The sequence below is a fragment of the Osmerus mordax genome, chromosome 1 (genome assembly GCF_038355195.1).
Source record: "Osmerus mordax isolate fOsmMor3 chromosome 1, fOsmMor3.pri, whole genome shotgun sequence".
In the NCBI taxonomy this organism is placed as follows: domain Eukaryota; kingdom Metazoa; phylum Chordata; class Actinopteri; order Osmeriformes; family Osmeridae; genus Osmerus; species Osmerus mordax.
Genome location: NC_090050.1, coordinates 16,787,393 through 16,811,251, shown reverse-complemented (window position 1 = coordinate 16,811,251; position 23,859 = coordinate 16,787,393). Strand labels below are relative to the sequence as shown.

General features: G+C 43.2%; 1 protein-coding gene across 2 annotated transcripts; it reads right to left on the bottom strand.

Annotated features, from left to right (window-relative positions):
• Positions 1-424: 424 nt before the first annotated feature.
• arhgef25b (Rho guanine nucleotide exchange factor (GEF) 25b) lies at positions 425-18,420 on the bottom strand. Of its 2 annotated transcripts, none has more exons than XM_067244915.1 (16): positions 18,087-18,420; positions 10,540-10,877; positions 10,282-10,383; positions 7,858-7,985; positions 7,456-7,522; positions 7,222-7,325; positions 6,803-6,872; positions 5,432-5,521; positions 5,061-5,153; positions 4,297-4,347; positions 4,091-4,168; positions 3,810-4,001; positions 3,455-3,635; positions 2,861-3,081; positions 2,447-2,661; positions 425-1,512 (listed from the first exon to the last, which is right to left on the bottom strand). In XM_067244915.1, exons 1-16 carry the CDS (start codon positions 18,175-18,177, stop codon positions 1,506-1,508), a joined length of 2,028 nt encoding a protein of 675 aa, XP_067101016.1. In that variant the 5' UTR covers positions 18,178-18,420; the 3' UTR covers positions 425-1,505. The 2 variants fall into 2 exon arrangements, with proteins under 2 accessions (XP_067101016.1, XP_067101008.1); XM_067244907.1 differs by having other exon boundaries at positions 2,503-2,661.
• Between the last annotated feature and the right edge of the window lie 5,439 nt (positions 18,421-23,859).

Here is a 23,859-nt window from a genome sequence, read left to right as displayed (position 1 = left end):
ATGCACCCTTATCAGTGTATCATTCGTTCTTTCATTATCATATGTTGAGAATCCAAAAAAGGGGCTGCTGTGGGCGTGTGTATACAAATTGGGTAACTCCAAACAAATTGATAATTTTTTTTACATCTTGGTCTTCATCCATTATCTCAGTAGAGGGCGCTAGATAACCACAATAAACTCTCCCAATCCAGCTAAACCTGAGCAGGGCCAAATTAATGTTTATTATTTTCAGAAAACTCTGATAAATGCTGAAGAGGTCTTATTGTCTGCTGTCTTCTACTTCCTAAGAGAGTGCACGGGTTATCAGAATGACTTTGACAATGTCTAATTTATAGAAAGGTGTGGGGGATTACTCTAACTAGCTCATGATAGTTTGAGTACATGTGACCATGAACCCAAGAGGAACATATAAGGACAACAGTCATAAATCATACAGACACATCTTTATTGATAAGATCGGACAGTGGATTATGTGCATTCATGATGACATTGCCTTTTTCCTCTCCATGGGATTTTGAAGTGTGCTTTGTGTAAGTTTGCATGTGTTTTTATCTGATAACGTTGGAACAATGGTAATGTTAAAATAGAACCCCCCCCCACCCAACACGCACGCACAAAAAAGGAAAACATCCATTAACATTATGCAGGGTGTACACTCATGTACAACGCATGAAAAAACTTTCACAGATTTCAACCTTTCAATCAAGCTTAGGTCTACTGTGAGTAATTTAAGATTCCTCCATTTGAAAGAAGGCTACGTGGTAGCCTGGTGATGAGGAGGCCATAGTAAATGATAAGCAATATAAGAACAAAAACAGTAAATATACAGTATGTAATTGGTCTTTGCTGCCTTCCTAATACAAAGTGATGCTAGCAGACAAATTGCATTGGAAAATACTAATATGGTCCCCCGTTGAACAAAGAAATTATATGACGTGAAAAATATGTAAAAAATAAAATAAAATAGATACACTAGAATGTCTTTAGAATTTCACAGAATCACATGACTGAATCCATGATTGATGTTTCTTGCTTGTTGAAGAGTTGTTTGTCTGTTCCATCACAGATGTCAAAACTAGCCACAAACAGGATATACACTACGCACACCGTCAACATCATTATACTGAGATCAGAAATGTTCTATAATTAACATCATACAGGACCTGCATCACAATTTTAAGTACAGATGTCAATTCAAACAGTAGAAAATTTAATGTTTTGGCAGAGACACAAACTCTTTCAACACACTAGAGATTCCATAGTAATATTGTTTTGATGCAGTAGTTACATTGATAGTGGTATCAGGACATGCTCATTCCTGTTCCCACTTACTGCCTGGCCAACAAGTAGAGGCCAGCCTGGGGGATTTTAGCCTGCCCTCAAAATGAGGCCAAAGACCATCTCAGGTCATCACTGGTCATTCTCTGTCAGCTTGTCCAGGTTGCCTGAGCGATGTGATGTGGAAGACTCTCCAACCACCGACATGGACATCTGGAAACTGTCCATCAAACCCTGAGTGGGTGGAGACAGAAAGAAAAGGACAATGACCCAATTAATGTATCAGACTAACTGGCAGGTTGTGACTGGTAGTCAGAGTTTCCCTAGAGGACAGATGCATAAAATATCGAATGTCTACTGTCTGAATTTACTAAAAAGATCAAAGATAGATCCTTGTGCAACTGAAGGGGTTCCTGCCATGAGAGGATAAAAAAAATACTCAAGCCTAAATCAGAGACTTTTGTGTTCAAAAAGACTACTAATGCACAAAGCAAATGAATGCAAACATCATTTATGAAGCTTATTCTTGGATAGGAACATATAGGATGTGATTAAGGAAATAGTGCCAAAAAAAGCTATTAACTGAGGTGTGGAAACAGGCATGATAAGCAATGTTGATGTGAGCATAGTAATCAAAACCATTTCCTCCTAATAGAGGGAGTCTGGGTAAACAAGATAAAACAGCAAGGGCACTGGGCTAGCCCGCCGACTGACTGGAGATCAGTGTTTCCTGAGGACACTAAGCCGTGCCTCCTCACTAGGCACTACGATCTTAGATCAGACTACAGTCCATATTTCCTGACGGTTTCAGTGTATGTTGCTGAAGATACTGACTGGAGATCAGCCAGACAGTGTTTGAGGCGTCAGTTTGAAACAACAACAGGATATCTCACATTAGCCTAAATGGAGAGAACTGAGTCATTTCCCATCATCAATGAAGATAACATTAACACTGAGGCCAACGTCCAAAGTTGAACATAGTAATGAGTTTATACACCCAGATAGGCCTTTTTACACAGCTTTCCATCTTAAATCGATCTGTGTTTTCAGTTTACATTAAGACTGTAGAGAGTATAAGTGGATGTGAATGATATCCTTTTGATATCACAGTTTGGGATGACATCACATATGGCTGTAGTGGTCATCCCAGTATTGTCTCAGTGCTAACCTGGTGGTTCTGCCAGGGTAGGTTGGTGTTGTGTCCCTTTGCTGTGGGGTCAATACCTGGGAGCTAGGCTGGCCAGGGGGGCTCAGGCCATTTGACACCCCCTGACCATGCCAACCTTCTGAGGACAAAATGAGCGGTGGAGGGGGGTTCAGCGGGAGTTGAGAAGGACGGGTTGTCAGGGGACTGGGGTTGGACACCATGGGTAAGAGTGGTGGCTAAAAGAGAGGAAATGACCAACAGAGGGAGAGAAGGGAAATAGAAAAACACAATGTATGCTTTAAGTCTATTTCAATTCTGCGCACAAATGCATTAACTGATGTCATAATCTCAGTATTAAGTTAATCGGTCAGGTACATATTTGTGGTTAGTGCTCCAGTTGTGTGTTGTGATGGAGTGTGTGTGGAGGGCATGTACCTGTTTGCCTGCCTCAGAGACATGAGCCTGGCTGGGAAGGTGTAGGGAGGGCAAGGAGGTGTTGTATGAGTGGAGGCAAGGTAGGCGGTGCCTGTCAATAGAGGCTGAGGAGTGAGGTCGCAGTCCTGAGGTCGAGGCCATGGGAACTCTCATGGCTCTGCCCAGGCTGTTCGACTTCCCTTTGTTCTCCCTTCGCTGGTACTCTATTGGTGACTGGAGAGCTGTGGAAGAGAGGAGGTACCGAGAGAGAGAGAGAGAGAGAGAGAGAGAGAGAGAGAGAGAGAGAGAGAGAGAGAGAGAGAGAGAGAGAGAGAGAGAGAGAGAGAGAGAGAGAGAGAGAGAGAGAGAGAGAGAGAGAGAGAGAGAGAGAAATAGATAGATAGATAGATAGAGAGATAGAGAGAAAGAGAGAGCGTGCAAGAGAGAGAGTGAGAGAGCGTGCAAGAGAGAGAGAGAGAAAGGGGGATAACTATTTCTTTCATGTCTATGGATTATGCCACTGAATTTCTTGTGTTGACTGTGCTCTTCTGTGTTTGACTGATCTGATTTGATCACAGGAATGTGGTGAGAGAGTGGTGGTTCTACTGTCTCTACCGTTGAGGAAATTCCGTTGGGTGTCCAGGATCTGGACCACATCATTGACCCAGGCCTGCTGTGTCTCAGGGGATGATGCCTGCATGATGAAGCGTGTCACGCTGCCATCAGTCCCCCGGGAGGTCAGGACCAGGCCACATGGATCCTCCTCACTGACGTCCTCCACACCCAGGCAGCTGACCTGTAGGAGGGACAGAAAGGGGATCATCCACCATTATCTACACACACACATACACACACTAGCCAAGGACACATCTGGACACACACACACACATACACACATCGAAAAAGCTCCCACACATTTAAGCTGACATTTTCCAAAACCACAGAGAATGCAACCGATTGTTTTCTCCACCTTGATGCTGTTTTTGAAGGTATAGCCTGGAAGAGAAAATCCCTTCTTCCTGTCTATTGGCTCACTAAAGATGACCAGCTGCTCAAACAGGAAGACCCGCCTCTCCTTGGGTTTAGACAGGAAGCTGCTGTCCTGCTCGCTGACTGAGAAGGTGTCCTGCTGGAGGAGCTTCCCCTGGGCTGTGATCTTCCCCTGCCAGAGAGGGTTTGAAGGGATGTTTGAGTGAGTGTCCTGTCCTAATAGTATGATACAAAAAGTTGAAACATGAAATACGATCTCACCTCAAAGCCTTGCAGCCTGCCAACATTCATCATGTCGTTACATCGTTTAGGCACAAAGCACATCACCTCCACTGCTTTCTGCGAGAGACAGAGAAGTAGGCACAAAGGTAGACGTGTAAGAGATTTGTATGTCATTTTATGCATTTTGTTGCTAAGTCATATGCTGACAGCTGTGTCATAACTAGAAGTCATAGGTGACCTCTCACCTCCAGCTCTGCTGTGTCCCTTCCTGCTTTGGTGTAATACTTCAGGAAGTCCTGAGGGAGCCAGAAAGAGAGACGATTGAGGTCAAGGGAAGAGAGGAGAACACTGAAAGACAAATATAGGATCCACAGCATTCCCATGTCATGATGTGAGAGCCACATTCCAAGACTGAGATTCAGGAGCCGATAAGAGGGCTTGCAACTTATGGCTTTCAACATCCATCTATCAGTAAAGAGGAATGATGTGCCCTGTGACTGACCACTGTCTAAACTGAAAGGCGCCAATGCAGAGCACTGCTGATACTCTGATTTGGAACTCGGGTGTTTGTGTTTGATCAGTAGGGTTGCCATGGTTTTCCCGGGATTGTTCTCTTTCTCAACTGTCCCGGAAAACATATATTCTTTCCCGGGACATGAATTGTCCTGTTTTTTTGGTGAAAATGTATTTCTAAATTTGAATTTCATAGTTTCAAATCAAACCTCATTTGGAATTTCCTTTTACTGCTATTCTATTTGTTCCTGGTTATGTTCAAACATCCAATTTTGTGCCCGTAAACAGGTAAAACACAGCGAAGATTGGCCATGTCATGTGTATACTTTTTTTTGATTGGTAGCAGAAATACAAAATCTTACTTACCATTGGCTCTTTATCCGTAATCTTCAATCTGTTTTTATCTTGTTTTATTTCTTTACAGTACATCTTGTTGGACGTGCCCTTTGACCCTTCTTGAAATTACGAACGCACACACAAATGCACACACACATACCTTCAGCAAGAGCTGGTACTTCATGATCCTCTGAACAGGTTTGATGAGAAGGTCATTCAGCTGTAGTCTGTGATTCAGCTGCTGCCTCAACTCCTACCAGGGAAACACAACCAAACCCTGGTGATGTTCAGCACTGCACACACACATGTACATGGATGCATACACACACACACGCACAAACATGGACAGGAGGCACATTTAAAACATTTGTTGTATAATAGGAAGTTTGAACAGTGATTAAGTTGGATATACACAGAGAAAGGCTTGGGAGAAGGGAATCATACAAAATAAAAATAAAAATCCCAGAAAGGGAATTATTTATGTTCATAGCAAATTTGTTGTCTTTTCTTGTTCTGAAATAAAGCACGTACCTCAAAGTAGGTCTCAATATACTCTGACACAATGTGCTCGGACTTGGGCTTGTTTTGACAATACACTACGTACATGTGGAGACGCCGTTCCTGGGGGAAACACACACATGAGAGATGTATGCTTTAGATTAGTATGTTTAGTGTGTGTGTGTGTGTGTGTATCTGCATGAAAGGGAAACTCCCAGCAGGATAACTCTACCCCTCTTATTTCCTTCACTGTGAACTTGCTCTCATTCCCCCTGAGTTCCTTTTGAAGTCTCTTAAAAAAGAAAGGGAACTTTCCCCTATTAAATGGTTCCGGTGGCTTGGAGAGAACAGTTTAATTCTCTGTCGCTTAATTAAACATGCTGGACTAATGAAGGAACTGGGAGGCTACAGCAGGACTGCTGCAGAGCTGCTTCAAATGACTTGGTAAGCCTTCATCTCTATCTCGTTTTTCCTGTCTTCCCCACTGTTGCTTCTACTTCTAGTACAGCTGTGTGAGTACAGTGTATGTATGTGACGTTGTGTGTGTGTATATATGTGTGGACCCACAGCATGTAGACATCTCTGTGTGTGTACGTGTGCACAAACAGCTTCCTCTTGCAACCCTTCTCTTCCATCTCTCACTATCTTGAACTTTGACTCTTGATTCTTAGTTGCACAGACAAAAACACAGCTGTTTATTTGCCTTGACTATGTGTCTCTGCATCACTGTCTTATCTCTGTGTGTGTGCAGGCTCTTTTTGTCTGTGTTAGTGCGTATTTGTGTGTCTGGGAGCGTTGGTACATTGAGAATAAACACAGCTGTTTATTGCCTTTAAATGTCAATATCATCAGCCTTTCTGCCCCATTTGAGTTTGCCATTTCCTCAAAACAGACTGCAGTGTCTACATTAACTATCTGCAACCAGATCTTTGAGCTATCACCCCTGCAGAGCACTCTCAGAGAGTTATGCCAGCGCTGATTATTATTCTACTACCCCCCTCAACCCCACACCCCCATCCTGCAGGCTGCCAAGCGAACAGGACACATCTGGATGGCACTGAGCCACAGTTCTCTAGGAACATTACACCAAACAGAAAACACTGGGGTAGTCCAGTGTTTTCTGCAACTTTATCTTCACAAACAATGACTGAAGACCATTTTTTTATAAACACATGTCCTTAAGATAGTTGGCCTCTGAAGAGACATACAGCCACATTGACATGGAGGAGAGCTAGAGCATACTCATGTTATATCTCCATCTCCTCAAACTGGCTTTTGGATCGACTTTCAGTGTAATGTATTTCTCTCTCTCTATCTCTGTGTGTGTCTCTCTCTCTCTCTCTCTCTCTCACACACACACACACACACACACACACACACACAAAGGGCAAAAGAGCGACTCACATGTTTGATGAAAAGTTGAGCTAGTCTGTCCGGCTCATTCACACACTTCTCCAGCTCTCCCAGGAGATAACTGTATGACACACCGAGCGAGAGACACACCGTGCGAGAGAGCAAAAGTAAACAAAGCAGTCTTGTCCAATGTAGTGGCCATATTCATGACAACACAAGCATGCATACAGACCATGAGGAAGAAGACTAGGGATACATGCACAGCTCATGGTGAGCACTGACACACATTCTAGAACAGGAACACACTCCACAAACACAGATCTCTGTAGGGATACACACACAGAAGCTTTCACACATCAACATTCCACGGTCAGACATTATACACGTGATATACACACATACATACACACACACACAAAAAACATACTATAAACTATAATGTCTGTACTGTTATGTACAGTCTGACATACTCTTTATGCCAGTCATAGATCTGGTGGATGTTTCCAAACACTATCTTGTCCTTTCCCTTCATGTCCTCTGGTACTCCCTGATTGGACATGGTGGTTATGTATCCCTGTAAGACACACACACAGAGCAGGATGTGAACCCAGACAACGATAGACACACTATATAAGAGTGGGTATGTGTGCATGACATGCTAATGATTTGTGCAATGTAAGAGCTATGAAGGAGGACTCACACACCTCGACTATGAGTCCAAGGTCTTCCACATACAACTTCTCTGTCTCTATCAGCTCTGTCAGCACATATCTAGTGGGAAAGAGAGAGATGTAAGAAGAGACACAGAAAGAAAGAGAGAGAGAGATAGAGAGAGAGAGAGAGAGAGAGAAAGACAGAGAGAGAGAGAGAGAGAGAGAGAGAGAGAGAGAGAGAGAGAGAGAGAGAGAGAGAGAGAGAGAGAGAGAGAGAGAGAGAGAGAGAGAGAGAGAGAGAGAGAGAGAGAGAGAGAGAGAGAGAGAGAGAGAGTATTTGAAGGGTAAAATCACATGGGTAAAGCAGACCCAGACTCAGCTCTGAACCCAAACACGCTGACATACTGTAGAATGGTGCTGTGGTACAGCAGACGGTGGATACATGGCACCTACATGCTCTTTTCTAAGGCACTCCTCCTGTCCTCCTCTGTGTCCATGCTGGCTGACCATTGGCTTGTAGAGTCGTCAGTGAAGGAGGCATGGTCTCCATCGTCCGGTAGAATGTTGGTAGATGCTTGGTTCTGAAAAGAACGGGGGAAGAGGAGAGTTCTAGAATTTCACAAACATAGACATAGACATACTACATTTAAGAAATTGTGGGAAGTAGAAATACCATTTAAGAATAGTTCCTAACACAAAATCCAAATAGATAAGTTTGGAAACTGTATCATCAGAAAGAGTCAATTGTGTACAGTTTCAACAGTAATGGCCTCAGCCTTACAGACACACTACCTGGTCTGACTGCTGGGTCCAGCTGGGCCCAGGGCAGACAGATGAACACTTAATTAACTTGGCCTAATTTGGTCTGGTGGGCTGCAGATCCAGGAAGCAGACGGGACTGGAATATGAGGCCATGACCATTGTCCCGTGGACTCTTCCTGAGCACCAGCTTGACCAAGAAGACCATCTCTTACCCTCACTCAGATAATACTGCTGTGCCCTTCCAAACCCCAGAGCAATCCTCGAGCTGATTTCTCTTTATCTCCTTTTACTTGGCATGGTTTGGTCTCAGAGTCTGTTTATTTCTCCCCCCCATCTCACTCTTAGTGTACCAGAAGTCTGTGTCAGTATCTGGAAATCCAGTGAGTCCTCCTCACTTATATCTAAATATGAAAATTAATGCAAAATCCTCTACCTAGCTTCCATTTATCTGGAAGCTTTCTCCTGAGCACTGAGCAGACCAAATTAATCCCTCTATTCATTTTAGTTGTTTCTTTCTTTCTCTATTTCTTTCTCTTCTCTCTCCCCCCCCCCCTCTCTCTCTCTCTCTGCATTGCCCCCTACTTCAAGACACATGCACACACACCTTTCTCTTCTATCAACACTTAAATTGAAGGCGACTGATCCTGTGAAGGTTTTATTGGAATGCTTCCCCAGGTTACTAACAGTATCACACAAATATCACACAAGTGCATCTATTGAACTTAAATGGCCAGACTGTAGATAAAGCAGATGAACCAGACCACTTATGTATGTCTTGGGAAATTACAATTTGAGGGAGGAAGCTGAGGCAGGATTATAACAGAAGCCTTAATGATTAAAATATTGACCTGGGGTTACAAAGAGATCAGTCATTATAGTGAGTCATTGGTAACACCGACTCATTGTTGTTGGAGCAGGGGAATCAGAGGCATGTGTGTGTGATGATTGACAGGGGAACACATATCCAGATAGCGTGTCTTCAAAGTCTCCACAAGACTCAATTCCACCTCCCTCTTCCACCCCCCCTGACCCCGCCCAGCATATCCTTCCTTCCCCCGGCTTGACCAGTAATATCAGACTCTCATCCTTAGTCCTTTTCTCCCTGCAAGGGTTCCATGAAGGCTCTCTCCAAACACTGTGGTCTTCCACCAATCCAACTCCCATGCTTGGCTGCCCCCACCATCGACCTCTTCCAGACCCGTCTCTGCCCCATTCCTTCCTGTCTGGTTGCCTGCCTGGCTGATAAGCTGCCTGCTGGGATGCTCTATCTGATCACTCCCAGATGAGGTCTGGAAAAGCCCACGTTTGATACCACTCTGCAGGGCTTCAGGCTTGTCAAGCTTTCACAGGAAGTGAGGGGTAGTGGAAGAAAGAAAATAATTCTAAGTGTGGTGTGTGTGTTTGTATTTCTGTGTGTGTGTGTACGTGTGTGTGTATGTGTCTGTCTGTGGGTGGGTGGGTGCTTCAGTAAATCAAGCAGCAGTTGTCACTGACACAGTCTTTGCATGGCAGAGCTTTCCAGTTGAGTGGGAGTTGGAAGGTAGGTGGAGGAACGGGGATGTTTTGATAAACATTTGTTTTTACTGGTGAACGCTGCTACTGCTCTGTTTGGATGTTCTTACTTCCATCCTCTGGATTCCAACGCAAACCAATAAATGGTTTCCCAGCAACAGTGGTATCTCATGTTGCAGGAGGAAAGACACTTTTAGAACATGAAATTCTAATTGTCCTTGCCTCATTCATTGAATCAGACAGAATCCCACTATACATGAGTTTATTAACGTTCATTTTGTATTTTAGGACATACTACTGTACATACCAATGTATCCTATCCCTGGCTTTTTCTTTCCAGTTGTTTTAATCATAAAGGCATTGCTCAGCCTTAGTGCCACTAGGTTTTACTTGGTGGGACGTGAGTGTTCTGTAATCTCTCTCTCTATCTCTCTCTCTCTCTCTCTCTCTCTCTCTCTCTCTCTCTCTCTCTCTCTCTCTCTCTCTCTCTCTCTCTCTCTCTCTCTTACTTTCTCTGTGTTCTCAACCAGACAGAATAGACAGAATATTGTTTAATCACAAAGGGCCACAATGTGTGTGCCTGTGTGTTTGTGTGAACTTTACCAGACTGTGCGTGTGTGTCTCCTGCAGCAGGTCAGACAGATAGCTGTTATAGAGGGGGTGCACCGGGGCGGCCTCTGCTGGATTAACCAGACCACTCCATTCCTGTGCAAAAGAAAAAAAGACACAAGAGACACTATAGGCAATATAAAGACACAAGAGACACCTGGTGAGGCAATATAAGAGAAATACAAATATACACACACACACACACACACACATACACACATCATTCACTCCATAGGGTTAGCAGAGCCTCACCAGGTCTCTCTGGCAGCAGGGGAGGATAGTGTAGTTCTCCCCCTGCTCCAGGGGCCTTCCTGGGGCCTGGCTGGGAGGGTGCTGCGCTGAGGCCTGCTTCCCATCCAGCATAGAGTCTTGCTTCTTTCCTTTCCCTCCTTCACCACCTCTTTCCACTCCGGTGCCAGGGCTGAGCTTACGAACAGGATTGGTGAGCCATTTCTTCAGGGCGCTGACAGAGCGTCGCGAGCCCCCGGGTGAGGAGGGGGAGCAGGGGCTGGAGCTACCTGAAGCCTGGGGGGGCATGGAGCCCACAGAAAGGGTGATGCTGCCCTCACTGCCAGCCACTGAATATGACTCTATTGGAGGGAGAAAGATATATTTCTGAAATGTATCATGGCTGGTAGGAATACAGAAAGACACGTATGTAGACAAACAGGAGAGCTCTTCTACAAATTGGCTGTGACCCACACATAGCTCTCAGGTGGATACTACCTCTCCAACTCACAAAAATGTGCTGCAATTTCCTGTTAAAGCCCAAACAGTAACTTTAGCACTGGGAGTTACAGTACTGTGCATGCAAGCCATATATTAACAAACCCATTCCAATGAAGAGGGATACTCTCTGTTTTCTGAAGAAACCTCAGTAAAAAGAGAAACAGAGAGAAAAGACAGAGTATTGGATCTTAAACTGACTGGGTGTAGTGTGCTGTTTGCAGGCAGAGATCAGGGAGGGCTGCAGAGATGCAGAGAGGGGCACCAGTTAGGGGGTGGAAATAAACACTGAGGATGAGGATTTGGAAGTCTAAACCAAGCTATGGAATGAGCTGTTGTTAGAAGTCCAAAAATAGATCCCATGCAATCGTGGACCAGACCCCAGCTGAAGTGAGGTCACCTCTAGGAAGTGCAAAGCAATGATCGCTGTAGCATGGAGGTTTATCTTACAACCTGTTACAATATGTCCGCCAATAGACAGTAGGTATTGACACACAGCAATCCTGGCTGAGCACTCCTATACTCAGGGATTGAAGAGCCAGTAGACAGCATGCAGAACACTCATACATCGAGCAGCAGAACCAAGACTTGTTGCCTCTCTGAAACAGTCTGATATCGAGACTTAACAGAAAGCATTTCTCCCCTCTAATAACAGCTGATACAGTAGCTGTCCCAACAACACACACCACTTCACAATGGGAGAGAAAGGAAACTGTACGCCCAATTCTAGGGGAGATTTAGAATACCTAACTTGAACTGTCCTTATAGAGCCTAACACCAGTATGCTTTTACACGTCACTCACTTCCATCACAGAAGCCCTCCACTCCATGGTTGCGTGGCCTATATAAGGAGCTGGGAGCCAGGCCCCAGACACACTGCTTTGATTAACAACCAAGAAATGATGGGTTTGTTTCCATTCTGCTGATCCCAGTCAAGACTGCAGGATCTCAGTGTCTCAGTGTTGTCACTTGGCCACATCCCAGACCCCAGCACTTGCTGTCAGCACATTGATGTAAGCTCTAATCATAATAACAGGGTCTGTAGAGAATCGCTGAGACACAGGGATTTGCAAGAAGCAGCCAACTCAGCAATTTCAGAGGAGATGCCACATTGACAGTGAAAGCGTTCCATGTATTTCTCGCTTGTTCACATCAACTTTCACCCTCCACTGGGTGTTCCTCCCTGAAGTTGAAACTGGATAATCCAGATTTTTTATGGAACAATCTTTGTCAGTGTTCATTTCCTTGAAATTGAGTGCAATAATTGCTTGTTGGGAGCATTTTGTACAAGTTGCCAGACTGGTTGAACGATTTAGTTTAATCGAAAGCTTGTTTGTAAAACCTTTTTCATTGTATTCAGTGTTTTTGCCTCTGATTGGTCACACAACATCGGTCACAGATGAATTGGCTAGTCCTATAGCCTGCAGTATACTGCAGTCTTAAATTAAACATCCTTTTATGTAATTAAAGCAATGCATCAATTGCCATTTCACCTTTGTGCAGTGAACAAACTCATTTCTATAATGGAGAAACGGAGAGAGGGGGTAGCGGATTAGAGTGACGGGTGGGAGGGTAGAGAGAGAAAGTAATTCAATAAAATGACACAGTGTGTTACACCCCAAAGGTACTGTAACTTCACTGGAAGCGGGAGAGACCTGCAGCAGCAAGACAGCTTGACTGTGTTTGTATACTGATCACTTAGCCTCTTCTGCACTGCTTGGAGACCTCAGATGGTTGGCCAGTGGACAAACAGACCCATAACCCAAGATTGGGCGAGCACACAGACACGCACAACTGCTCCATCTGAAAGCAACACATCTGTCCCTCTTGTCCTTTATAGGGAAGCACCTGACTAAGTGCACTGTAATAAGCATCAACTACAAGTATACACACACAAATACACACACACATAGCCATCTGGCCTTTTGGATCCTGGCTACTTAACATTTGATGCTGTTTGCTGCTCTCATGCCTGTCCATATCTGTCAGTAAAGTAGGTCCCCTCCGGTGATGATTCTGTTCCTGATTTTCTCATTACACACCAGCGTTTTGGGGGGAAAGCGCCTCTTAATGATGTTTAACTGTTATTGTGACGTGCAAAACAAGGTCTCAGAGAGCCATAGGGATCACAGTGTTTGTTTGAGATGCTTATGTAATAAGCCGTTTTCCCACAGAGCGACAGCTGGACTGCCATCCGGATTGCGACTGAAATGTTGAGACAATGAGAAGGGTTTCCTTTAAGAGAAGAGAGGAGGAAGGAGTGTGGCAAGCTTTTGATTTCAATCCTGACTGAAATAAAGTAGAACTCCATCCCTGATGTTGGCAGTGCTGAGTACAAGCAGTAGCTGGAATGGTTTCATATGTTGAATCAAACATTTATTCTAATGTTGAGATAAATTGTAAAGACAATGGTGGCAGTAGTTACTCAACAAATATGCTATTTTATCCATAATACTGTTGAACCTAATGTAAAATATATGTTACATAGGGGTGTATAACTGAATACTGTCTGTGGTTTTCATACTGTACAGAGTTGATAGCAGAACTGCACTGATCTCACCCAGGTCCATATTTAGACTAATACTGTAATGAAAACCTATGCTCCATTTAACAAATGTCAGAATCCCATTTGTTAGAATGTTAGAATGTCAGATCCCATATGTTAAGAGAGATGTATGTATGTATGTATGCGTGTTTCAGTATGTATGTATGTATGTATGTATGTATGTATGCGTGTTTCATTTGGAGCCGTGTTTTATGTCATAAACACTGTGGCTTTCAAGTACACATGTCTAGTAGTGGTGGGTATCATGTCAAAGTACCCAGATGGAGTGACAGATCAGAGGAGCTCAGTAAATGTACACGTGTATGCATGTGTGTATGTGTGTGTTAGGGGGGTGTTCTGTCGCAGGGCAATGAGAAATGAGCCTTGGAACTGAACCACATCAACAGCTTAGTACATAGTACATACATAACCATTAAATTATACTAGGCAGTTAAAATACAGTGTTGTAATGAACATTGAATGAGTTGGTGCTGTTCCATGAGGGGTATATGATTGTATTATAAAACTCACACTAACAAGACGTTGTAACCAAAACACCAAAAGGCACATTTAAAGCATAAAAGTGTGCATGTTACGATATCCAAAATATTGGCCATCAGGTTCCAAATTATAAAATTAGGATGCATTTTATGATCATCACATAAAATGATAGCTTGGCCATCATAGTTGTGGCTGCCATGGTTCCCAGCCCCTACAGTACCTATCAGCACTCTGTCTTGGTGGTGGTTGGAACTTGTTGGTATCTCCCCTGGGTTGGAGTAAATTGCTTGTGTGCATGTCTGAGTCTGTGATTGTGTCTGTGATTGTGTGTGGGAGTGTGTCCATTTCTGTTTTGTGGATGGTGCTGTGAAAGAGTGAGATTAGTTTAAAGTTGATATTACATGCATGAGAGGTAATTATGCCTGCAGTAAACTTCAGGATTTTGGTCAAAGTAAGCTCCAAACTTCCCGTTGGATACCTGCCAAGACAAATACCTCTCAGTATACACTGTGCTCATCACCAAATCAGCAAATCTATTGTAAACATATTTGACCCTTTGGAGTTTTCTTCTACCCGCCTTGTTTGTTGACATGGAAAGCAGATATATGAAGATATGCAGATTAAGAGTATCGTTATCAAGCTGTGACAACTAAGAATTGAAGCTGCAAATGATCATTCGTCTGAGACATCATCATTACAACATAACATGATAGCCCAGATGCTGATGTCACTGATGGCTACTCTGGTAACATTTATCCATCATGTGAGCATGGTATGGACCTTTTCTGCATCAATTACAAGATGTTATGAATCAAGGACACTCCCTTGGTGTGCTTGGGAAAGCAGGTCAGAGTTTGGTGAACACACACATACAACACTTACACCATTGTGTCATCTCCACATTCCAGAGAGATGTTCTGGAACCTGACCAGCCCGCTCTGACTCTGTGATACAGCACACACACACTCTGCCACCATCATTTCCTTTTTAGTTAACACTTCACTTAACATTTTACACATCCAGAAAGTGATGACACAAACACATATATCCCCCCCCCTCCACACACACACACACACATACACACACACACTTTTCCAACAACTCTTTGTTGAATAGTTAGTCATGACGTTTATGTGCTGGAATAAATATTGACTTAGTTCGAAGCTCAGGTTGCTTGGGGAAAGTCCTGAGTATGTTTTCTGAACATTTCTACAATGTATTCAGTCGTCTTCCCTGTGTTTCGAAACAAATCCACAATTAACAGGCCAACAAGAGGAGGGAAGGGAAGACTAAGGGGGAGAGGTGAGAAGAGAGGAAACGATTTTGCTCTTATACTGATTCATCTCCAAGTAGGCACTATGGAGTCATCTGGAAACAGAGCCACACCCTGATCACTGTAGTCTTTTGACTGTAGATTAGTGTTTTCAAAGACTGAAGTTTAAAATGTTATAAAGAACATTCAGTGTCAGGAACACCCTGCATTTACATCCCATACCAACCTTTACAACAACCTTAAAGACAATTCAGTAAATTAAAGAAGGGAACCCCATCTGAACTTCAAAAACTAATTTCTTAAAAGACTGCGGGAGGTCCTTAAATGAGGGAATAAAAAGTTAGCAGGGCTGACTAAAGGTAGACTGAAACAAGGGATGTAGAAGTAGGAGAAAGCTTTCTGATTTACCGAACACACACACATAAACAAAACCACATGACCATGAAAGTACAAAACACACGTCAGCTATTTAAAGAACCACTGTAAAGGTGCCATGGTGACATCACTTAGAGGAGGTTTATTAACCCCCCCCCCCAGCCTTCATTATCACTGTCACATTAAGAGCAGCACTTTCTCAACCTCTGACGTGCACAGTGAGATAACAACTCATGGAAGAAGGCTGGGGAAAATATGAGTACATGTGCAGACCAGTTTACACACACACGCACACAAAACTACACAAACACGACTGTAAATCCACAATTTTAACCTAACCCTAAATTCTTTTTAAATCACTGCTTATTTGATCCAGTACTACATGTACATACTGTGTACATTGTGCAAATACAGTAAACGGTGTGTACTTCAACAGTATGACAGTAACAGGTTGTGTGAGACACAACCTGAACGGATGTGGAGAAGTGACCAGCAGCACCAGAGAGAATCTGGAATCTGCTGTTATTTCTGCTTTAGATTAGAGGGAGACAGAACAAGAGCGTTATCTAAGCGTAATGCTTCCCTCATTTACCCATTTCACACATATTCTATTTGCAGAGCGTTTGTCTATCTGCCTGTCTGCCTGTCAGCCTGGAGAGCTTCTCTAAAATTGGAACAACAGAGGATTTAAGGGAGAGAGAGAGAGAGAGAGAGAGAGAGAGAGAGAGAGAGAGAGAGAGAGAGAGAGAGAGAGGGGGAGGGTTGGGCTTTAGTCAGACTGGATTGTGTGGAGGAGGAGTCACATCACTGTGGTGGTGCAGATAACTAAATCACTTGCTATTATTGCCCTTTGCCACACACAAACACACATGCATTTCTTTCCAGCCGTGCACACACACATCTCGTCTAATGTCAAAGCAGTATCCCAGCTCAGATGTAGCCTGATAGCCTCACACCAGGATCCTGAGGAACAATCTAGGAACAGAAGTCAAACACAGCACAGAAAGGAGCATTGTACTGCTTCCTTGGTATTGGCCAATGGAAATCATAGTTTGGTTAGCAATCAAATTAACAACATAGCAACAGTCAGCAGAACCAATTATTGACCCTAACTCTACCCATTTCCATAAAGAAGAAACATGTGTAAGATAATTTGCGCCACTAAAATGTTAATTCATCTCCAAGTCATATCAGGACATAAACTTACTGTTCAAACTTTGAGATTGTGTATTCATCCCCAAACAGCTCTTAGCTTCTGTGGATAGATGTAAGGGGCATACACCTTTTTGACCAATCAAACATAAATCCTGTTTCTATTCTTGGAAACAAGAGCATTTTTGGAAAAGGACGGCATGATATGTGTGTTGGGGGGGGTGAAGGGTGCTTCAGCCTTGCTTTTGGGGGGAAAGGAATGTTAGGAGAGTGACTCAGTGACTCCTGCGTTTCCATGATCCAATGATCCAAGAGCAGCACATTCCGAGACATTGTGGAGTTCCAGATGTGAGTGTGTATCGCTGACACACACTCTCTCTCTCTCTTTCTCTCTTTGGACCTAGCTACATCCCTGCACATATATAACTATGCCTTCATAAAAACTTTACAGCCAAACATGTCATAAATGATTAAACAAACTGCATGTTTCAGATCTTACTATGATACGACAGCACCTCATTGCTGAGTCTCTGTTCAATTAAGAAATATTTAATTTTCTCAAAAGGAGTTTGAGTTTGGCAAAAAACATCACAACTAATTCTTATCCGGCCTCTATACGTAGAGAGAAGAGTAGAGAGGATCTAGGAAACTAAACCAGAGTACAGAGACATGAAAATGTAACATGAACAAGACAACGTTTCCTTGGAAAGAGGGTGTTCTAAAAGAGAGTCAGCATCAGCATGAAGGATCCAGAGTCAGCTGGAGGTTCTGTGGAGTGAGATGAGGGGAGACTCCCTTAAGGAGTATCAGAAGCCCAGCCTCCAGGAGAGGGATCCACACCATCTCTAGCTGTCACACTTCACAGATTCCAGCATAGATTAAGACGGTGGCTCAAAGTACTCTTCAGAGTGCCCATACCATTTGTTGATTCTGACCTAAAAACAGCTGTATGATTATTAGCAGCAAACGAAGCTTAGAGGAAACCATTTGCGCTTCTAAACCAGCCCAGCTATGGACCAGAGTCCTCAGGACACCCTACTGAGGGTTTGGTACAAAATTAGATGAGAGAGTGTCTGTTATAATCTCTTCATTCAGTAAAGGGTATAATCTGTTGATTCTCTCACACAGTTTGACCTCCGAACGGAAGATGAAAATAAAAATAAGCTGCGCTCAAACTGTCGTTATAGATATCAGTCTTGAAAAAACAAACATGAAGTGAACACGTACCTCTGACTCGAGCATAACAGCAGCCACACTTGGTGAGCACTTTTCTGAACAAGTGTTGGCACCCGCACCCTCGTTGATGACCCCCCTTCATGTTGACCCACTTGACCCAAAACTACCAGGCGTGGACATGGCAGAGACACAAACACATGAGCACATGCACTGAAAAGCAAACAGTGACAGCCCCTCGGGGTATGTCTCTGAGGGTAATCCGAAAGCCAAGGAAAAATAAATAATTAAAATGACAGAAAAAGGTTCTCTCTCCTATAGAAATTCCACAGTTGATTAGGATCCCATGTTTCAGAAAAAAGAGAAAAGGCAGGATAGACTGTGAGCTCTCCACGTCTAACCCAGCTCACTGTATGGTCAGATGGTGGGCAAACATTGTGAGAGAGCAAGCGAGAAAAAGAGAGCGAACGAAAGAGGGGAGGGGATGTGATGAGAGAGAGAGAGAGGGAGGGGGATAAAGGTGGAGTCTCTGGCTCTGCTTGCTCTCGCTCTTTAAGCATGGAGTTCCCACCCCCTCTTTTCTCCTCCCGTTTTCTTCCCTCTCCTGCATTGCCTCAGTATTCATTGTTATCTACCCAATTACTGTCCATCTCTGAGTTCCTTTGATGTTTCATCATGTGGTACACTGAACACGTGATTGTACTACACAATGATTGTGTAACACAGTCATTGTTTGTGTGACAAAATCAAATACTTTCAATTAATATTTTCCTGTACACTACGTGTGTCATTCTACTCCATCTCCCATAGCAACTGCACGTTGTTGTGGTCTCTAAAAGCTCCTATCACTGCATTTTCAGTCAAAAAAACAAAACAAAAGACAAGCAAAATAACCACAGATTATTCTATTCAGACACAGCAACACAATATTCAGTGGGAGGGCAGCTCCAAAACTGTCTGGGAAAAGATCTTAGCAGAACTTGGCTCATGCTATTGTTTTTTTCTAAATGTATCCATGTCATTTTTAGCAGCCTCAAGAAATAACGACAAGTGAAGTAGGACATTTACAGAAATGCCTAGATGCATTCTTCCCAACCGCTGTGGCCCTGAGAGAATCTCCTTCTTTTCACTGTCAACCAGCATCATTAGAACATCAAGTTTTAAAAGGAAGACATGTAAACACTATCTTTTAATACACAAGCTTAGGGAGTCAGATGGCTGAGCGGTTAGGGAATCGGTCTATTAATCAGTAGGTTGCCGGTTTGATTCCTGGCCATGACAAATGACGTGTCCTTGGGCAAGGCACTTCACCCTAATTGCCTCGGGGGAACGTCCCTTAACTTACTGTTGGTCGCTAGAGCGTCTGCTAAATGACTAAATGTAAATGTAGTACACAACCACCTTTCTCACTCTACTGTTGGATGAGTGCAGCAGGACAACACACTCTCTCCAGTCTAACAACTGACTCAGCAGTTTCGAAGCAGTGGGGAAAGAATATGAAAGACAGAGACCAAACAGGAGAAGGAATCAGAGTTGATATTAAAGCTGGACACAAATACACCCAGCACTAACTGGCTTGTTCACTCTCTTATAACTGTTCAGATTTACAATCATCTCTTTCTTAGCCTGTTCTCTTCTTCAGCTAACCAGTCTCTGCTTATCAACTGTGCAGGGATTATGTCCAGTCCAGAGATGTCATCGTGTTTCTTTCCCCTCTCTCTTCAATTATATTCACTAATGATCACACATTTTGTACTTATGAAAAACAGCTGGCCTCATAAGGATCATCATTACAATATATATATCTTTATACAGAGGAGAATTCAGTACAGAGGGGAAATATCCCATACACATGAAAGAACAAAAATGAGTCCATGGAATGATGGCTGTTTTTCTCAGATAAAGTATTCATGACCATATGATTTTTCCAGCACAGCTGTGTGTGCTCTCTGTAGCATCTAACTGTGGCCCAGGATTCACAATTATTTATGTAAACATGTACATGTAGGTGGCTCAGGGAAGCAGGGGCTTGGGAAAGAGGTATATATGCCTCTTTCCCACTTCTTTCTCTCTCTCTCTCTCTCTCTCTCTCTCTCCCTCTCTCTCTCTCTCTCTCTCTCTCTCTCTCTCTCTCTCTCTCTCTCTCTCACACACACACACACACACACACACTCACACACACAGATGTCATGGGTTGCCCAGTGCAACACAGGAATCTCAATCCACCCAGGAGATTACGACTATAAAAATATCAAAATGCACTGGGTCCCTTGGCTATCTACTTAAGCCTTTTAAAAGCCCTGCTAAATGATGGTCCAGTGAGCTGAAAGGACCTGACCTTTCACCAATGTATAACGGTGTGTGCTTGCTAATGTAGTGGTGTGTGTGTCATCATGGACAGGACAGGACAGGAGTCAGCGACAATTAAAAAACAACCTGATTACTATATTGTTACAGATACAACCTAAACTCATCCACACACACTCTCACACACATTAGTTTAGTTGATCAATTCAGGCCTTTCAGCATCTGTCCACTGCCCAGCATATGGCCATTGTCCAACTACTGTCCCACACCTCCAATTCCCCTATCTGTCCCTGGCTGGAGCCATGGCCCAACCAGATATGATAGACAGTGTGGGGAATGGAGGGGAGAAAAGAGAGGGGGGTGGGGAGATGGATAGTGACAGACTACAGGGTTCTGGCCTGCAGCCCTTCAACTGCAGACAGGCCCAGTCACTCCTTATGTTTAACTACACTGTTTGTCTTCAATTCATACACACTCACTCTCACACACACACGCACACACACACTCTAAGATTCAGTCTTGTGCTGCCGCATTGTGGTAAGTCCCAGTACAGCAGCTTAAAACATGCAATAATATTGATGACTATTGTATGCTAGTTGTCCCCTCACTTGCTCTCTGCATGGGAAATTTACATTTGATGAGAGAATAACTAAATACACTTAGTACTTACCCTCCTCCCTTCCAATGCCAAGCCCTGGTACCTACTTACCTCTGTGTTCTTGGACACCACTGGATCTCCTGCTCCCCCTAAAGCCTCTCTCTGTTCTCCAGCTCCCCTCCCCCAGTAACAGGCCATCATCATTGTTCTCTAAGATCTTAAACATAACAGGGTTAAGGAATAGAAATGGCAAACAATCACTTAAAAAAACTACACTTGTAAATACATAGCAATTCCTGTGGTAAAAACAGTGTAGGTACATAGGAAAAGTTATGAAATTAAATGGTATTAAGTGTTAATGGTATTTATTACAAAAGTGTAAGAAGGTTGAAGGTCATGTTACCAAAATAAAATCATTGTTAACATCCCCTTACTCCTGGAAAGCCTACCCTCTCTTGTACCAAGTTTCACTTGTGTATTTCATTTGTACCACTAAAACGAAATGAAGTCTAACTACATCGCAGTTCCCATTGCTAAAATGTTGTTAGTAAAGGGGTTGCTATGTAGTTCCATGGTTATTAATGTACTAGTGTAAATCGTTGCGCATTTTTGTTTGTTTTTTGCAGTTTGATGTTTCAGATCTGATTTTATACAGAGCTCATACAAACCTTCATAAAAAAATTGCTTTTACAAACAATACACAATTCAGGACTGCCCTGTTTCTTCTTTCTCTCCTATTTACTTCCCCTTCTTTCTCATCCTAATAAGTGAGGCTTGTGTAATATCTTATAGACTGATAATGTCTTGATAGCTACTTCCTGGCAATAGCAAGCTATTTCCTACATGGTAGCTACCAGCTAGCTTATTGCTGACCGGTACTTCGCTATGGGTCAGATTACCTCACTCACAGGTGTACTAATTATCCACAGTCTCCATTATTTGTTTTAATCAATGGTAGACATACATTTAACATATTTCATTTCATTGGCATTCCAGCCAAACCATACATGCCACATTATACATGAACTACTCTTGCTCCATTTCAGCACACTCACCCAGTTCTGACTCCATAGTCTAAAGGATGTGAGTGTATCAGCAATGGAGTCCATAAGCTTATCAGTCCGCCCCTGGATGTCAGCCAGTGCCTTTATCCTGCACCTCTCTCTGTCCTTCTTTGGTTTTTATGTTTCTTTTTTCTTTAGATCCTCTGTACTTCACTTTCCCAGGAGGATGTAAACGCCTGCTATTCTGTTTATGTCAGTATCACCTCCCTGCCTCCTCTCTCACCTGTACTCACACAGGGACTTTCTGCACAGTAAAATCCTCAGGAGGAGAATAGCAGTTTCTTTCCTTCCCTGAGGGGAGTTGAAGATCAGATCTGCCGTCCTTCCGAGTGGAGATGGGATCCGTTTTCAAGCAGTCCTGGTCAACAGAGTACCAAAAGCTCTCTGACGAGCACAGTCATGTCTCTCTCCTTAACCTCTGACTGTGTCCACTCCCAGTGAAAAACAGATCATCCACTCATTCAGTCTAAAAGTTACTTTTTCCCAACGGAAGAAAGTGTAATAAACCGGAGACTTTCTATAAAACGTTCCTCATCATACACTCCTCCTTCATCTTTACAACCCTCCTCCTACTCTTTTCATGTCTCCTCTGCCCCAATTTATGCATAGTTCTACTGCCTTATCTCCACCATCTATCAAATGGGAGGAAAGAGAAAAAACATAATGCAACCACATGCTCCTTCCACACACATTTAGCTTTTGACCCAGTGTATGTCTCAAAGATTTACCAAGACTTACAAGACTTCACAAAAACAACTTTCATCAATCTTAAATCTTGCAGAAACTAGCGTCACTCCACAACCTATCCTATTTAGCAATCTAGTGATCTATAATTTTCAGCAATAGAAAACAAAACGAACACATCTCTGAATGAATAGTTGTTGGAAGACGCCTAGTTATAGTAATCCATCATTCCCAAGCTGAAATCCCAGAATAGCTCAAGTAGACTCAAAGACAACTGCCATATGTTATTTTAGCCAGACTTGTGATTTTAGTTGGTAATAGTTAGTCTTGTGAGTCTCACTAGTAAGTCTTACTATTTACTTTAGTTAGAATTCACTGGGTAGACTGAGGGTGTGTGTTAGTGTCAGCTGGGTATCAGAAACAGCACCATTGTGTGGTCAAGAAGAGCTTTACTACACAAAATACAAAGAGGATCACAGGTTGGGTAGAGTTCCAGACATAGATGTACATACTGTAGATGCTAAGGGATAGTAATGGATACAAAGAGCAAAAAGTGAGGGGGAGAAAGAAAGAGAGACAGACAGAGACAGCGGGAAGGAGAGAGTGAGAAAGAAGGAGAGGAGAGAGAGAGAAATAGTGAGAGAGAGAGAGAGAGAGAGACAGAGAGAGAGAGAGAGAGACAGAGAGAGAGAGAGAGAGAGAGAGAGAGAGAGAGAGAGAGAGAGAGAGAGAGAGAGACAGAGAGAGAGAGAGAGAGACAGAGAGAGAGAGAGAGAGAGAGAGAGAGAGAGAGAGAGAGAGAGAGAGAGAGAGAGAGAGAGAGAGAGAGAGAGAGAGAGAGAGAGAGAGAGAGAGAGAGAGAGATGGCTGCTGTAAGCTATATGGACAAATGGTTAAAGCTCCACCTCTAGTTGTCATGTCATCATGCTAGATTGTGGAATGAAGATCAGCTCATCAAAAAATGCTGCTCTGGATGGGAAACTGAGGCTCACCTTTACACTGTGAGGACAGAGAAGAATAGGTGGGATCTGACTTTTGCAGGCTGCTGTTTTGTTCCATACTCTACCTGGCTGTGCTCTTGTATCTAAGGAGTAGGAGAAAACTGTCAGATTTCAATTTATGGTAAGTCATTTCCTTATGTTTTTACTTACAATTTGCTGAAAATCATGTTTTA

What these genes read in the sequence shown, in the direction of transcription:
- arhgef25b (XM_067244907.1), bottom strand. Translation starts at nt 18,177, where the DNA reads ATGAAGGGGGGTCATCAACGAGGGTGCGGGTGCCAACACTTGTTCAGA. An exon ending in AGACACACACGCACAGTCTG is followed by an intron (nt 7,986 to 10,281) that starts GTAAAGTTCACA and finishes CGTTCTTTTCAG; the next exon opens with AACCAAGCATCTACCAACAT. An exon ending in ATATTGAGACCTACTTTGAG is followed by an intron (nt 5,154 to 5,431) that starts GTACGTGCTTTA and finishes TTTCCCTGGTAG; the next exon opens with GAGTTGAGGCAGCAGCTGAA.